At 39.1% G+C, this 18,749-nt stretch overlaps 1 protein-coding gene across 1 annotated transcript in view; it reads left to right on the plus strand.

Moving 5' to 3' along the window:
• The window catches only part of LOC109913474 (EH domain-binding protein 1-like), a 140,895-nt gene extending 124,533 nt beyond the window's left edge, over nt 1–16,362 (plus strand). Inside the window, exons 9-11 of the mRNA XM_048601169.1 lie at nt 7,920–8,181; nt 12,145–12,358; nt 16,013–16,362. Of these exons, the coding sequence (XP_048457126.1) occupies nt 7,920–8,181; nt 12,145–12,358; nt 16,013–16,027 (491 nt within the window). The 3' untranslated portion in view covers nt 16,028–16,362. The remainder of the gene's footprint in view (nt 1–7,919; nt 8,182–12,144; nt 12,359–16,012) is intronic.
• The last annotated feature ends 2,387 nt before the right edge of the window (nt 16,363–18,749 follow it).

Raw genomic sequence — 18,749 nt, forward strand, 5'->3', positions numbered from 1 at the left:
CACAGGGCCCTCACCCGCTCCTCTCAGTAACACTGCCTGTCACAGGGCCCTCATCCGCTCCTCTGAATCCTGGAGCTCAATCCCTCGTGGCACTGTGGGTTTTATTTAAAACAAATGGTCTGCAAAGGCTCAAGCAGGCAGCTTATTACCGCTTTCTGCAGGGCAGTTTGGGATGGGCAATAAGCGTTGTCCCAGCTAGCAACAGCCACATCCCGTGAATGAATTTTAAAAGTTCTATCCATTTTCCTGTATACTTCCAAAACTTGGACCATAAGTGACGATCTGTGGAAGAAAATAGAGGCTTTTTAAATATGGACACCAAGACATGCTTTAAAAATTTCCCGTATAGACCTTGAAATGAGTGAAGAGGTTTTTGAGATTGCAAGAGGAAAATGAACTTTAAAAAGTGGCATTCAGAAAAGAGAACGTCAATATTTAGCTGTTTGATCGGAGCCAAAAAGCCATAGTGATCTTCATGAGAGGGCGGTGGGGGGTGGGGTGGGGTGGGGGTGGTGTGTAGGGGTTCACCCACGTATAGTCGGGTGAAGGATTTTATGGAGCAGTTTCAGATGAGTTACACTGGATGTGTAAGGATGGTACAGGACAGATAAACGTCGCACCATGACTGCAGATCATTTGGTAAGAGTAGCTACAAGCAGCAGCAGTAACCAGCAAACCTATTCCCACTAAACTGCTGACTGTACTACCATGCCACCTAAGTGGTGGCTTCTCCCAAGGCATTGTCCCATTCCCTTTCAAATCTGCCACTATGAACCCCTCCATAAAATCCAACCTAAACTCACTCTGTGCTTACAAACTATCGCCCGGTCTACAATTTCTTTTTCCTTTCCAGGGTCGATTTTCTCACAATTGGGTTTCCACCATTTCTATGGCAGTTCTATACCTCTGTTCTCATTTGAAGTCAGTAGTTAATGTCTGAATGTGACTATGTGCAGTTATGGTGCACCATTCTCCTAATTTATCTTGTGTTACGACAGATAGCAAGCCAAACTAAATCAGCCTCACTATCACTGGATTCACAATACAGCAATTAAACCATTTCAGTGACCTTCAAATTTGCTTAATTGTTCTTAACCAGATTTTACAAATAATGGATCTTGAACACCAAGTTTATAACTTAAACAAAAATTAATGATTTATTGTTAGTAATGTAACTTCTGCAAAATGCAGATAAACAAAAAGGCAATCCAATTAATATTTACAATCTGAAGCCCAACCTCCTTTGATCATAAATCCCCACTCTCAGACAGACATAGACAGTTAAAGGATAAGTTAAAACAAAAATAATGGAATCATAATGTGCCAATTTGATAACCGTTTCAATATGATTATCAGACTTCCCTAAAGCAGTTTCTGTCTCCCTAATGTCAGTCTACCCTAAACTAGGCCCGTGAATGTGATGGAATACTTGACTGGTGAAATGCTGCTTCAACAGTGCTCATGAGGGTTGACGCTATCTAGGACAAAGCCTGCTTGATTGGCACCACATTCACCAGCATCAGCATTGTTTCCCTTCGTTACTGAAAGACAGTGGAAGCAGTGTGTACCATCTACAATATGTGTTGCAGTAAGTCACCCAGGCTCCATTAAGAGCTCCTTCCAACCCCCAAAACCCTGCCACCTGAAGAGACAAGACAGCAAATGCATGGGAACACCACCACCTGCAATTCCCTTCCAATCCACACAACGACTTGACTTGGAGCCATACTGCCCTTCCTTCATTGATGGCATAGGTGAGTCCCTGGCTCAAGATTCATGGCAACAAGGGTGATTTGGACATTTTCTTTTCCTGGTGTCACTGAGCAGGTTATTGCTAATACAGCAAGTGCTGCTTGATCGCACTGTTGTTGTCACATTCATTGGCTATATGTTCTCTGTATTCTTTGGAATAATAGAAGCTGTTGACTCATACTAATGAGGGAAATCAGGGATAGTGTTAAAGCCAAAGACGAGGCATATAAATTGGCCAGAAAAAGCAGCAAACCTGAGGACTGGGAGAAATTTAAAACTTGGCAGAGGAGGATAAAGTGTTTAATTTGGAAAGGGAAAACAGAATATGAAAGTAAAAGCTTGCAGAAATCATAAAAAGTGACCTTCTATAGAGAAAAATACTGGTGAAGATAAATGTTGGTCCCTTGCAGTTAGAATCAGGTGAATTAATAATGGACAACAAAGAGATGGCAGATTAGGTGTTGGGGGAAATGCTGGAGTCAATTATTAGGGATGTAATAACTGAGCATTTAGAAAGCAATGACAGAATCAGTCCTTGTCAGCATGGATTCACTAAAGGGAAATCGTGCTTGACAAATATTCTGGGATTTTTTGAGGATGTGACCAGTAGAGTAGACAATGGTGAATCAGTCAATGTTATGTATCTGGACTTTCATAAGGCCTTTGACAAAATTCCAAACTAGATATTAGTAAGGAGAATTAAAGCTCATGGTATTGGAGGTAATGTATTGACAACTGCTTGGCAGACAGGAAGCAGAGAGTTGGAATAAATGGGTCCTTTTCAGAGTAGCAGGCAATGACAGGTGGGGTACCGCAGGCTTCAGTGGTGGGACCTGAGCTGTTCATAATATACATTAATGATTTGACAAAGGAATTGAATGCAATATTTCCAAATTTGCAGATGACAGTAAGCTGGGTGGCAGTATGTGCTGTGAGGAGGATGCTAACAGGCTGCAGGGTGTCTTGGACAGACAGGCTGAGTGGCCACATACTTGGAAAATGCAATATAATGTGGATAAATGTGAGGTTATCCACTTCGGTTGCAAAAACAGGAAGGCAGCTTATTATGTGAATGGTGGCAGTTGGAAATGGAATAGAAAAGGTGAGGTGCAATGAGACTTTGGTGTCACGGTGGAACAGTCACTGTAGGTTGGCACGTAGGTGCGGCAGGCAGTGAAGAAAACTAATGGCATCTGGCCTTCATAGCAAGAAGATTTAAGTATCGGAGTAAGGATGTCTTCCTGCAGTTATACAAGATCTTGGTGAGGCTGCACATTGAGTAATGTGTGCAGTTTAGGTCTCCTATCCTGAGGAAGGACATTCTTGCTATTGAGGGCGTTTAATGAAAGTTCACTAGACTGATTCCTGACATGGTAGGACTGACATATGAAGAAAGACTGGAGCGACTGGACTTGTACTCGCTGGATTTTAGAAGATTGAAGGAGGATCTCATAGAACCATATAAAATCCTGATGGAACTAGGCAGGCTAGATGTGGGAAGAATGTTCCCGATGTTGGGGAAGTACAGAACTAGGGGTCACAGTCTAAGAATAAGGGGTATACTATTCAGGAATGAGTTAAGGAAGAATTTCTTGACACACAGTTGTGAACCTGTGGAATTCTCTCCCACAGGATGCTGTTGGGGCCAGTTCATTAGCTATATTCGAGGGAGGTGGACATAGCCCTTGTGGCTAAAGGAATCAAGGGGTATGAGGGAGAAAGTGGGAATGGGATACTGAGATTGCAAAATCAACCATGATCATATTGAATGGTGGTGCAGGCTCGAAGGGCTGAATGGCCTACTCTTGCACCTATTTTCTATGTTTATGTCTATGTCTATACCTGTGTATAACTTGCAGATATGGAAGTGGAATGTTGGGGAACACTGTTGTCATGTGTGAACATAAGCAGAGAGAGTCCATACCTGATTGTTCTATCACTTGCCATTGCTCTGGGAGAGGAAACATTGAAAGCCATGAACCTGTAGCCGACTGAATTAATGGATACAAAGTGGAAAGTGCAATAATGCTGATAAATGTTGCCTGTTGCACACTTAGCTTAAGGGGAAGTAAAAAGAGGGATCAAAAATCACCTACGAAATGCAATCATCTCATTCCAGCCTTAACAATGCATAGAAGTATTCAACAGCAAGATTAATCTAAAAGATATCCTGTAGTCCAGCTACAAAGATGTTCCCTGTACCTGTAACCATTTTTCCTGTCAATTGTACTGCTGGAATACTCCTCAGGCTCTGTCTAATGAACAGTGAAGGCTGGAAACTACATTCCAGATATCCCTGTCACCTAGGTTTTGTCAAAATGTCCTGAACGTGAATGTTCAATTGCTGCTTGTGCTTTCTTTTGCATGTTGCCTGATGAAGTGCCTTGTTTTCCTCATCTTTGTTTTTGTTGACTTGGCAATTCTAGTGGCCCCCTGACTGGCCTTCCATTTTCCATCCTCTGTAGATTTGAGTTCATCTACTCGAAATTTTGCTGCCCACATTCTAATTTGCCCAGGGATTCGCCAGTTCTGAATGGATTAATCTGCAGTAGTTTCCAGTTTTGCTGCACCTTGAATTTAAAAATCTGTTCCTTGTCTTTGAATTCTATCCCTCCCAACCCATCCACCCGTGCACCACCACCACCCTGGTCTCAGACCTCTCTGCCTGTAAGTTCCTAGATCCTTCCAGTAACTTTGTGTCCTCCAAGTCTAGCTTTGGGTGTTTTCCATTCCCAAAGTGGGTACCCCACCCCACCACCGCTCCTCCCCCACTCCCATTGACAGCCACATCTAGCTGCCTGAACCTGGAGTTCTTGAATTCTTCTCAGTTTGCAACCCTCCCTGTCCACTGCAAGACTGTCCTTATTGCCACCTGTTCCTAATTTGTCCTACTTCGGTTTGGTGCCAATTTTTTCCCCCCAGTGCTGTAATATCAGGCCTGTTTCCACTAGGTGGAACTCTTGTAAGCATTTCCTCATTCAGCACAGGCTTCTAAAACAGAAACTGAAAACACAGGAAACACTGACTCAGTCAGCCAGCACCTGGGAGTTCATATTTTGGGAGTAAATATTTCTTCAAAACCCATTATTCTCATTTTTATCCAAGCGAAAGCAAAATACTGCAGATGCTGGAAATCTGAAACAAACACACAAAATGCTGGAGAAACTCAGTAGATTCATCAGCATCTGTGGAGAGAGAAACTGAGAACGTTTTGAGTCCGATGTGACATCTTGTTCTGAAGACTGAAGAAGAATCATATTGGACCTGATCTGTTGATTCTGTTTTTCTTCCCTTCGGTGCACATTATTTCAATTTCATCTTTTTTAAATCAGTTCTTCCTGTCAAAGTAGACAAGCTGACATTTTCTCACATAATACTTTATTTTTGCCCATTCACTTAACCTGTCTAGATCCCTTTGCAGAAAGGAAGGTAGACAGTCTGTAAACCTAAAAGCAAGAAGTCTGCAAAATCTAGAATACTCTTTAAGTGAAGATAGACTGCAGACGTTAGACACAGAAGGATCCTGGTTCATGAATCACAAAAAGTTAGCATGCAGGAACACAGGTGACAGGGAAGGCAAATGAAATGTTGTCTATTGCAAAGAGAATGGAAAATAAAAGTAGGGAAATTTAGCTACAGTTGTACAGAGCATTTGTTAAAAACACACCTGGAGTACTGTGTACAGTTTCAACCTCTTTATTTGAAAATGAATATAATTAAATTAGAAACAGCTCAGAGAAGAGGAGTTCATGTAATTCCTTCCGGGCAAGAAGAGATTACCCTAGGAAAAAAGGTTGACTTGGGGAGGTGGTGATGTAGTGGTAAAGTGTCTGCCAGGCTAATGCTGTGTGGGTGTGGAATTCCATTCATAAATCTGGAATTAAAAGCTAGTCTCAATAATGGTCACCATGAAACCGTTATTACTATTGATACTTATAAAAATCCAATCTGGTTCACTAATTTTCTTTTAGTGAAGGAAGGCTATCGGTCTTACCTGTTCTGAAGAAGGGTCACTGGACCCAAAACGTTAACTTTGTTTTCTCTCTAAAATGCTGCCTGACCTGCTGAGATTTCCCAGCAATTTCTGTTTTTGTACCTGTCTGGCTGACACGTGACTCCAGACCCACAGCCAAATGGTTCACCTGCAAATGCCCTTTGAGATGACGAATAAACCAGTCAGTTGTATTGAACTGCTACGAAATCGAAAAGGAATTAAAACACTCTTCCTAGTAGCATTGTGTGGACTGCAATGGTTCAAGCAGTCTGAAGAGACAGTTAGGGTAGGCAATAAATGTGGATGCCCATATCCCATGAATGAATAAATTAATAAACACAATTCAGCTGAAGACCATTAATGTTTCGATAAATGCAGCGCAGGCTCCTGCAGTTGGATCATTTCCGCAGTCTTGTGGATGATAAAACATGAACACTATTGACTCTGCGTGAGTGACACCACGACAGATCTGTTATAGATTGACTGAAAATCCTATGTACAGGGTGTCCCCCGATTCTCGAATGTCTGACTTACAAATGCTCATATTCATGAATGCAATCCATCCAGGGGTGTAATTTTAAGACCTGACATATGAAATTTTCCTGTACTTATGAACAGCTGTTTTACATTATCCTTCATTGTGTTCTGAATTGCATACAAATCACCTTGCAAACAGACTCCAGAACTGAGTCCATTTGCAACCTGGGATCTGATAGTCTAGAGCATACATCCTGCAAGATTCATAATTACTTCCTGTAACATTTTCCAGTTCTGCTTTGTGGATTTGATCTTTATTGTTATATAACTGTATGTAGTTTGCCTCACTGTGTGCAAAGCTTAACTTTTATCTGAGCTAAACATGGAAGGGAATGTAACTGACATGTACAAAATGTTGTTGGTTCATTCAGCTACAGCATGTTACATAGAGATTTGTTTTATTTATGTAACTGCGAAATGTGAGTAAAACATTTATAAATAAAAGGAAGCAGGAGGAGCCCTTCATTCTGCTGTGCTGTTTGATGTGGTTATGGCTACTGTTCTGTCTCCACCCCACTTTCCCACCCACTCTCAAATTCCTTGATTCCCTGAGAGATCAAAAGAGAGAGATCTACCTCAGTCTTGGATATATTCAATGATGGCACATCTATGACCCTCTAGGATGCAGAATTGCACAGATTCATAACCTGCTGAGTGAAGACGTTTCTGCTCATTGTCTTGCGTTCTAGATTCCCAGCCAAGGGATTTTTCCTGCAGTGTGTAAAGAAAACACTGCTTGTTCTGGTATTCATGTCAGAAATATATTTTTGCTTATAAGCATTGCTGCGAAAGATCCATAGATGTAAAAGCCACTTGCTTGAAGTGTTTGTGAACTGAGCCACACAAAATTGACCACACAAATGAATTGCCGATGTATTGTGTACACCCCTATCACCTGTGAGGATATTGCTGTGAAATTTTTCACAGGACATGTGCATTTCTCTCTTAGTCACTGTTCATTGTGGCTTCCTACTTAATGTCATAGGTGTTCCTGGATTGCTACCATTTTAAAGGTAATATCATAGAATGATGAATCTCACAAGAAGGCCATTTATCCAGTTGTGTCAGTGCGTCTTAATGCAAGAACATCTCAGCTAGTCACCTTTTCCATGCAGCTTTATAAACCTTCCTCCTCAGATAATTATCCAATTTACTCTTCTCTCAGAATAGTGGTGAATCTGTGAATTCTTTACCGTAGATGGCTAACGAGGCTAGATTGTTAAGTATATTCAAGGCTGAGATAGAAAGATTTTTAATCAGCAAGTGAGTTGAGGGTTATGGGGAAAGGCAAGAAAATAGAATTGAGGATTATCAATTCAGCCATGATCTCATTGAATGACGGAGCAGACTTGATGGGCTTCATAGCTTACTTCTGCTCCTATATCTTATGGCTTTATGATTCTGCCTTTGCCATGCTCTCAGGCATTGCATTTCAATGCTGAGCACCTGCTGGTAAATCTGTTTTTCTTCATGTCACCTTTTTTATAGAAAGAGAAATGTTTGGAAGTAAGAATTGTGTTTTTGCTTCAACTGTACAATCATTTTAGCTGTTGCAGGAATTTTCTGTGCGGTAATTTTTTTTCCACTTTTAACTGTTTTGCTTCAAATTTTAAACCTCTTGTAACTTTGTTTGCAGAGAGGAATGTTGGAACAATGTCAGCCAAAAGACCAGAAGAATCTTTCTACGATAATGATCCTAACAATCCTTTTAATGAACAGTATGAGAATTCTCTCAATCCCTTTGATGTATGTGATTCTCAACCTCACAGGATTATTGAAAATAGGATAGAAGCAATAGAACCACCTAAACCAACGAAGAGACAGAATGTCAAACCTGTGGACATGAGCAAGTACCTCTATGCCGATACAACCAAAACAGAGGAGGAAGAATTAGATGAGTATGTTATTAAAATATTCCAATATCTGATTTGAATCTATTTTGTATACCTAATAGCACACAGGCTCATATCTTAAAAACTTACGATTGATATCCTATGGATACACTTAAACCTTCAATGATGCTGAAAGAGATCATTACCTGTTTGTTCACCTGTGTAAGCTGAGTTTAATAGGTATTAAAAATCATATAGTCGGAGCATCCAATTTCATGCACTTTAGTTTAGTCAATTAAGTTTCCAGTACATTTCTTCTATAAAATGCATCAAAGGAGACGGTTGCATGAATAAATACTGCAGCTTACACCATAAAAGATATCTATTTATTTATTTACATTCACCCCATGTTCGAACTGTTCATATTTTTCTTCAGCTCAGGTGGGAACAGGTGAACAGCAGGTTTCATTAACCTCAATACTAATTTGGTTCATTCCTTGGGAACACCTTTTCCAAATAATATTTCCATATTGTGAATAAATTGCATTTAGCATGTCAGTATAATTAAACTCTTTCAGACATGTGTCGAACAGTTTCAGAGAAAGATACTGGGAATGTTGGGGGTTTAGGTTGTTAGGCTTGCAACCATTGTGTTTCGAGTTTAGATACTAGTCATTTAAAATATTTTAAAATTATCCTCTCTTACTGAGGAGATAGCAAGAACTGCAAATGCTGGAAGTCAGAGTCGATACAATGTGGAGCTGGAGGTACACAGCAGGTCAGGCAGCATCAGAGGAGCAGGAAAGTCGACATTTCAGAGCAGGACTCAGTTTTCTCAGCTTTTGGACAGATCATTACTTCATTTGAATTCTGAAGCTTGAAATGTAGGATGTAATGGTCTAGTGATATTATTGCAAATTATTAATTTCAGACACCCAGGTAATACTCTGAGCAAATTATCAAGTTGGTGGTGTAGTGGACAGTGAAGAAGGTTATCTAAGATGACAAAGAGATCTTGATCATTTGGGTCAATGGGCTGAGGAATGGCAGATGGAGTTTAATTTGGATAAATGCGAGGTATTGCAATTTGGTAAAACAAACAAGAGTAATAGTAGAGTCCTGGGTAGTATTGTAAAATAGAGAGACTTAGGGATAGTAGGAACTGCAGATGCTGGAGAATCCGAGACAACAAGGTGCAGGGCTGGATGAACACAGCAGGCCAAGCAGCATCATAGGAGCAGAAAGGCTGACGTTTCGGACCTAGACCCTTCATCAGAAAAAGCTTTTTCTGATGAAGGGTCTAGGCCCGAAACGTCAGCCTCTCTGCTCCTGTGATGCTGCTTGGCCTGCTGTGTTCATCCAGCCCTGCACCTTGTTGTCTCAGAGAGACTTAGGGGTTCAGGTACATTATACTTTGTAATTTGCATCACAGGTAGACAGGGTGGTTAAGGCATTTAGTATGCTTGCCTTCATTGCTCAGACCTTTTGAGTATAGAAGTTGGGATGTCTTGGTGAGGCCTCTCCTGGAGTACTATGTGCAGTTCTGGTCTCCCTGCTATTAAATTGGAGAGGGTTCAGAAAAGATTTACGAGGGTGTTGCCAGGAATGGAAGGTTTGAGTTATAAGGAGAGACTGGATAGGCTGGGAATTTTTCACTGGGGTGTAGGAGGTTGAGGGGTGATCTTAGAGATTTATAAAATCATGAGAGGCATAGATAAGGTGAATAGCAAGAGTCTTTTCCCTAAGGTGAGGGATTTCAAGACTGTGGGGCATATTTTTAAGGTGTGGAGAAAGTGTTAAAAAGTATATGAGGGACAACATTTTTACACAGCGTAGTTTATGTGTGGAATGAACAACCAGAGGAAATGGTGGATGCAGGTACAGTTACAACATTTAAAACAAATTTGGATAAGTACATGAATAGGAGAGATATGGGCCAAATGCAGGCGAGTGGGACTAGTTTAGTTTGGGAACATGGTTGGTGTGGACTATTATGACTCTATAATTTAAATTCAATAAAAATTTGACGTTAAGATTCTAATAATGACCATGAACCCATTGTCAATTTTTAGAAAAAAAAATCTTATTAACTAATGTCCTTCAGGGAAGGAAATTTCCATCCATACCTACAACTGACCACATTAGGAGTGGGCAATAAATGCTGGCCTAGCCAGAGATGCCTTCATCCCATGAATGGATTAAAAAAAAGTAGTTCTTGCTGATAAAACTGTACCTCTTTAGTGGGTGAATTTAGTTTTCCAAAACTTCGCCGACAGTCAAGGCAGAATTCAGAGAAGATCATTTTAATAAAGGTGGCTTAAGTTTATAAGGAGGAATTTTTGCAGGATTATGTAAGTATTAATGACAGCATTTGTCTTTTCTCATCTTCCATGCTCCAGTTCATCATTTGTTTCTAAATTATAATTGGTTTATTTTTTGTAATTTCGCTATCTTTATTCACTATGAAATGTAGTTGTGGGACCTTAGTTTATAGTGTAAGATATCACCAATATTGAAGACGTTAGGAAAAAGGAAGTAGAAATTCAGAGGCTTGGAATGGATCATACAAACCTGTGGGATTGTAAATGGAAGATCTGAGATAAGAATTTGGATGGTTTTTAAGTGCTTAGGAAGATTGAGTTAGATTCTCTCCAAACTTCCTCACCCGGAGGACAGACATTTGAACCTTTTAAGGTGTTAGTTTGAGTCAGTGGTATGTGACCTAAAAATAGTGCCAAGTGTTGTTGACGTTTTCTGAAACTCCATAATCTATTTGCATCAGTACAAACTTTGACTGATACGTGCAAGATCACAAATGACATGATTTGTTGCTTGTGTCATTTCTTTTAATGTCTAGCTGTTGTTTTACTGCTTTATGTTTGATGTTAACCAATGAAATTAAGTAGAAACTAATAAAGTGTTACAATTCTAAATTCAAATTCTGTGTTCACAAAGAGCAACAGTCATTTTGCGCCAATTTCACTTTTAATACCTTTACCCTTTTACTTCTAAAGTTTTAAACTAGTGATGATTGGAATATTCCTCAGAGACTCCTTCTGTCAGCAGGTTAAATTTGGTCCTGTCATCCTCATCTTTCATTCGAGTATCTTGGTCTTATTGGAAGTTCATGAATGACAGATCGATCTGGAAGGCAAGCTTCAAGACTGACATCTGATGTGCACTGAAAGTGCCTAGTTGTTTGTTTCCTTGTCAAGTGCTTTACCACAGCAAAATAGAGGTCGATCAAGTATAAGACACAAGAGCAGGCTAATTGACCAATTGTGTTTTTTGTATCTAGAGGATCATCTTGCTTTCCTATTGATAGTGAATGGAAAGTTTCCCTTTTTCTCATTTAAAAAATAATTGAAACCTACTCCATGATGAATTTTGTTTCCACAAAGAGCTTTATATCAATCTGAGAAGTTTAATATTAGGTTAAATTTGTTGTTGTTTTGATATCAACCTGTTGACAAAACTACAAATTAGTACTGATTTTTCTGACTTTTTTTTCCTCAAACTACTCTTGTAAAGGTGCAGCAAGAAAATGGACAAATAAGCATATGTTTGACATTTTTAAAATGACTGTCATTTTCTCAACTAAACTAAAACTGTTTGGTTTCAAAGCTATGCAAGTGATTGCATTAAGACCAGTCATGTTTATTTTCACTTTTTTGGTGTGGTTAGAAATATTACTTAAAATTAATATTAAAGCAGATTTTATATTTTCAAACTGAAACCGTCTATGCAAATGACATATTGTCAAGAGCGATAGGAAGCCACTTAATATCTGAGTGCGGACCTTAAGATAAGAATTGAACATTCATTTAAATGTTTAGTAAGAAGTACCGAACAGGATTATCTTTTAACCATGAAAATCTTATCACAGCAGATGTCTGTAAATTTTTTGTTTATTCAGCAGATCAAAGGTTATAAGATGCAACAAAAATACTGTACATGATTTCTGGAATGAGAAGAAAATATATTTTAAGGAAGGAAGTTGTCAAAGGCATATTTTTCTGTTTTAATTAGATCTAATCCATTCTATGAGCCGAAGGCTGTACATTCTACAAAGTATCAAACCACATTAGTGACAGCTTCAGTACAGCAGCCTGACACAGAAAAAAAGACAAAGAGGAGAGCACCATCACCTCCAGCACCTGACAATACATCCACACCAAAGTCAGAAACTGTAAAGGTGTACATCAAACCAGCTGCTGTGATGGATATATCCTCATCACCAAAGGTATGGTTTAGCAGTAGATTCATTATAATTCTCAGTTCACTTTTTTTTGAGTTTTGAGCTTTTAATGTTCTATAGCATGGCAAATGTTTAGATAGTAAGGATAATGGATAATTTAGCTTTAAATATTTTGCAAATTTAATAATTTGTACAAGATTCTGTTAGGTATATTAAAGAAAACAGGAAGTAAATGACCCAAAACGCAGAATATTTGCTCAAATGAGTCACAGTAGCAACGCAACATTGTTTCTGACATTTATTGTGAAATCATTTTCCTCAGCATTCTGCAAACAGTGCCCTTCAGCATTTAAAAAATGTAGTGCTGATGATTCTCCTACTACTGCAGAAAGATTCATAGAAACCCCACCCAACTTGGAAGTTTTGTTTGAAATTATTTTGCAATTATAAAGGGGACCAAATAGGAGTAATTCAAAATATTATTTTAGTTACAGATTTCAGATAATGACCTGAGCCATTCATTAAAGCCCATGTGTCTCACAGATTATCTGAACTCCAAAATTTGTTAAAGTTTTGAAATTGTCCTAGGGCATTTACTTTTTGGTGAAGTAGACTATTTGAATTTCATATTTTGTTTAATTTTTGCTTTGTATTAGTAAAAGCTACAAATACTGATGTTAATCAGTTGATCTATAGTCTTGATGTAGGATGTTCAAAATGGTTGATAGTTGTGGTACCTTTGGTGAAAATCTATCAAACAATTTATAGCTTAATATAGAATTTTTATGAGTAGAATATAGCTTAATTCTGTAACCTTTCAGAATCTGAATGTCAGCAATGGTCTTGTACTAAATTTCAATATTTCAGGCATTGAGAAATGTATTATCAACCTTTTGAATAATTACCAGTATGTAGGCAACATCATCAAATTTAATTCACCTCTTACAAGATTAAGCAATGGGATTTTTTGTCCTTTTCTCACTTATATAGAGGTTGTGGCATGAAGGGGTGGCAAAGGGAAGGGAATAATCTGTTTTACTTTTTGCCTTCCTCTTAGAAATAAGAAAAACAAGTCAAGAATATTTGCATTAAACAGTTTGTACAATCTGATTATAAGAAAGCGATTATTGTCTTTGAATCTTATATGCAAGTAGCCAATCTTCAGACAAGCATCTGTTACTGACTACAAGGTTGTAGCGTGCCTATAGAGTTTTTTTTAATGGGTTACAGGAATTGCTGACAAGACCAGTATTTGTTGCCCATCCCTAATTGCCATTGATCTAAATGGCTTGCTCAGTCATTTCAGAGGGAAATTAAGAGTCAACCACATTGCTATAGTCTGGAGTCAAATACAGGCTAGATTGGATAAGGATGATAGATTTCTCCTCCTGAAGTACATTAGTGAATTTGATGGGATTTTTTTTAATAACAATTGATTATAGATTCATGGCTGTAAGTACTGAGGCCAGCTTTTAATTCCAGACTTCACAAATCAAATTTAAACTCGAGGCGGCATGGTAGCTCACTGGTTAGCCCTGCTGCCTCACAGCGCCAGGTACCCAGGTTCAATTCCACCTTCGGGTGACTGTCTGTGTGGAGTTTGCACATTCTCCCCATGTCTGCGTGAGTTTCCTCCGGGTGCTCCGGTTTCCTCCCATTGTCCAAAGATGTGCAGGCTAGGTGGATTGGCTATTCTAAATTGCCCATAGTGATCAGGGATGTGTAGATTAGGTGGGTTACAGGGGAGTAGGTCTGGGTGGGAAGCTCTGAGGTTCGGTGGGGACTTGATGGGCCAAAGGGCCTGTTTCCACACTGTAGGAATTCTATGATCTATGATCAGCATAGTAGAATTTGAACCCGTGTTCCCCAGACCATTAACCTGGAACCATTAGATTACTAGTTCAGTGATAATGCCACTAGGCCAGTGTCTCCCAAAAGCTGTAAAGTTGTTGGAGTTACTGGATGTTAGCCAGTTCAGGAACACTACCACAGTGGTTTTAATTACTGGACTAATTAGAGACCTGGACTGATTAGATGGAAACACAACATCTCACTGTAGTAACCAGGAAATTTGAATTCAGTTCATTAAGTGGAAAAAAAATAAAAAGCTGCTGTCCTTAATGGTAACTGTGTAACTAATGGATGGAAAATCATTGATGTCATTTGGGGAGGAAATCTATCATCCTCACCCAGTCTAGCACCCAGTGTGAAAGTCTACATTTTCAGCAGTGTGGTTAACCCTTAGTTGGGCAAGCTGTCCAACATCATTTTGAGGGCAGTTAAGGATGGGCAGGTCTGGCCTTGACAATAGTGCCCATATCTGACAAATGGATTGAAAAGAAAACTTAGCCTCTATTTTCTCGTCATCTTCTCCCCTGAGAACATTAAAATCACTTCTGATGTAGTTCCACTGGACACAATACATTTTCCATAAGCTGATTGAAGGTAAAAGCATACACCCCAGTCAAACGAATCAGACACTTGGTTTAAAGATATGATTTTGATTGTTTTTAAAGGTAATTTCTTAATCTTGTATTTACTTGAGCGCAGTATTTTACATTTGATTTTTAATGGCTTAGTGTAGGTAGGGGATTTATGTTAAGAACCTGTTACTAAAGATATGGCTACTTAGATTACAGTGATTTTCAGACCCAAATAACAGACCATGAAATCCCCATTAAATTCCGATTGCAAACTGCATTTGAATTTAGGTTTTTGTAGAGAATGTGTATGTATCAAGCATTAGCTGAGACCAAATTGGTAATGTGTCCATTTTCGTGCTGCATGAAGGCAAATAAAGCTGCTGATTAAAGGAGTGTCAAAGTCAGAATGTAACTACAGTTAGAAATAACGGTTCAAAATTGTCAACACCTTTTAAATTTTTGACTATTTGGGTAGAAAGTGTCTTATTATATCATTAATGATCAGAAGAATATCACGTTCAGCGAGGAGAAGACCTGTCACTTACATTCTATCTAGCATCTCTTTGTTCTATTACTATCAATGTTTGATCCTAACTTTAATGAACACCAAGTTGCTATTTCTGCTTCCTGTGGAAACAAAAAGAATGATATGAATATATACAAACCTCAATGTCTCCAACAACTAATGATTTTGGCTCCCTTTGAAAAGCACCAATTAACCCAAAAGAACTACTGGTGCTTCTGTACTTTTTCTTGGAATCTGCCTCTCATGTTCTTTGTCACTTTGTAGATGCCAAACAATTTTTCAATCTGTTTTGGTGCAGGTGACCCACCCCATTTAGCTTAGTGGCTCAATAACTAAGCCAAATAGACCAGGGAGATTGCTAGTCAGTGCTGGTCTGATGGTGTTTATTACCAGATTGACTGGTGCACCTGTACTGTTGCCTCAGAATTTATAACATTGCTGATTCAGAAAATATTCTAATTCATTGTACAGTTTATACACATTTAGATTTATTGAGCCTGATGTCTCTCAATTTGAGAGTATTGGCACATTTGTCATGCAATTCATAAAATCTCAGTCAGAAGTCTTATACATACTGCTGCTTTGTACAGACCAGTGTACTAGAACTCACTGAACTTCCTGCTTTAGTCCTTCACAATGCATCAGATGGTTCTGAAGTTTCAATGGTCAGTGATAAGCTCTGTGCATTTAGTACTGTTTCAGTTGTGTTCAGTAATGTTTTCAGAATTTACTCCATTTGTTGAATTCCAGATGACCTTTGTATGAATAAAGGTAAACAGGATTATGACAGCCATTTTCAACAATGGAGAGAGCAACAAATGTAACTGACTTTGAGCGTGGAAATTTTTTTGATGCCACATAGCCTGGAGGCAGCGCTGTCAATGTGTCTAAAGTGACAAGGAAGATCGAAACAAGCATTTAAAAATACTAAATGCATTAAAGAAAAGAGCACATCATACAAAGTAAAGGAGGGGGCATGCACTTTTGATGTGGTGTGAAGAATAGGCATGCGTCCTTAATAACTGTCCACAAAAGCTTTAGTTAGCCTCAGGGCGTCTAGTTTGTATTTATGTAACATTAAAATAATTATGAAGAAATGATTCAGAATCTGTTGTGAATATTCTTAAGCAGCTATTAAATAAATAATAAGTAGATCACTGACGATGTTGTTCTTAGTAAGTCTTTCTTTTACCTACGTGTGCTCTTCTAATTCTGGCTGTCTTTCCCTGTTTCTCACCTTTGTTGTTGCTGTCTGCATTACTCTTCTGCTTTTCTGTAATTGAGCAGAAAAGCCATCCATACATTGCAAACAGAATAGGACTGGCTGAGAATGAATAGGGCCAGAGGGGAAGCATTAAAATTGAAATTTGGATGGGACATAGGTAAACAACAGGTCTTTCAGACATGAGAGATCATAAGACCAGAAGAAATAGGAACAGGAGTATGCAGTTTGGCCCCTCAAGCTTGCTGTGCCATTCAGTAGGATTATGGCTGATCTGACAATCCTCATGTCCACTTTGCTGCCCTTTATCCATAAACCTTGATTCCCTTACTTTGCACTGGGGATCATTGTGGTGAACCTTCTCTGAACTGCCTCCAATGAAATGATATCTTTCCTTAAATAAGGGGACTAAAACTGCTCGCAGTACTCCAGATGTGGTCTCACCAGCACCTTGTACACATGCAGTAAGGCCCTTTGTTTTTAAAAAGAATGTGGCAACACTACAAGGTCAGCAGTTATTATCCCATTCTAAATGCCGTTGAATTGAATGGCTCACTCAGCCAATTCAGAGGGCAGTTGAGTTGACCATATTGCTCTGGGCCTAGCGTCTCATTTAGATGAGACCAGGTAAGGACAGCAGATTTCCGTCCCTAAAAGACGTTAGTGAGCCAAAGGAGTTTTTATAACAATCAGTGATAACTTCATGATTACCATCACTGAGACTAGTTTTCAATTCCAGATTTATTTAAAACAAAATGGAAATTGCTGGAGGAACTCAGTGAGCCTTTAGAAGTGTTGCTGAACTCAAAACGTTATCTCTGCCTTCTCTTCATGGATGCTGCCAGATCTGTTGAGTTTCTCCAGCAATATCTGTTTTTATTTCAGGTCTTCAGCTTCTGCAGTTCTTTGTTTTATTCCGGATTTATTAAAGTTTCGGCAGCTTCTTTGGTGGATTTGAGGCCATGTTTCCCATAACATTAGCCTGGTTCTCTGGATTATTAATTGAGTGACATTACCATAATGCAGCTGTCTCTCCAAGATGTAAGGTGCATACTTACAGATTTTCTTTAGCTACAGTTCAAACCAAGAGGCTGCCAAACAGGAAATCTTGAAGAGTGGATAGAAGAGACCCTGAGTGAAATTAGGTGATACATGCCACAATTGGAACATGTGTTTGAAGACATTGGCCTGAGACTCACTGAAAATTTGGCCTCAAATCTCTTCTCAAACATAAACTGCAGATGCTAATCAAGTATCCTGGCATACCTGGTCAGCTGTCCAGTTTTCATGTTGAACCAGTCTGCAGGTACATCTGGCTGGCCTGAGCTAAGGTGGGGAGAGTGGACTTATGCTTCTGACAGCTGTATCAGTCAAACCTATCTCCACAGAAACAAAGTATTAAAATGTGTGCTTAGTCATATCTGACTGCACTCTGAAAGTACATCATTGACTGTAAGTTGTTTTGACATATCCAGTTGTTGTGTAAAGGATTGAAGGAATGCCGATTTCTCTTTCTTCCAGGTTTTGTGAATAGTCTGCAATGGTGCCTTTAATGCTGGTTTGGCCACTGAAAAAGAGGAAACGGTGCATGTGTATAGTGGATGTAATGCCCCATTGATGATTGTCCACAGAGATGAAAGTAGATGTTATGATCCTGATTTGCATCCTGAGCACTAAATTTGATAGCTGCCAGATCTTCTGAGAGAGAGCATGATTTCAAATTGGTGGGAAATAAAGAATCCTTCTGCTGAATAAGGGACCAGTTTATCCATCCTGAAAACAGAAAAATGCTCAGTGGGTCTGGCAGTATCTGGGGAGAGAGAATGAGTGAATGTTTGAGGTTGATGATACTTTATCAGACAAAGTTTCTTCCTATGCTGTTGGGATGGAAGGAGATATCGAGTTATGCTGCCGGATCTCGACAGGGCAGCCTATTTTAGCTTGGTAAAGACATTAGCTCTGGACCTTCTGAACTGTGCCAAGCTTAAGTAGTTGTTTGGTGATACAGAACTGGAGAATTGCTGGAGAAATACATATTTAGTCAAAACTCTGCCTTCTTGCATATGTCAGGGCATTATGCAAGAAATACCAATGTAAACGGAAACCAACATTTATACTATATGAGAAGTAAGTGCAGATTGGTTGGCAAGTGGACTCTTAACTAGTTGAGACATTGCCATGGAGAATGCACTAGTTAGATGTTGATTGATCATTAACTACCGAGTTTTGTTTAAATTTTAAACAAGGCAGGTTGATTCTATCTGG

The sequence above is a fragment of the Rhincodon typus genome, chromosome 9, assembly GCF_021869965.1.
Source record: "Rhincodon typus isolate 14 chromosome 9, sRhiTyp1.1, whole genome shotgun sequence".
Lineage (NCBI taxonomy): Eukaryota > Metazoa > Chordata > Chondrichthyes > Orectolobiformes > Rhincodontidae > Rhincodon > Rhincodon typus.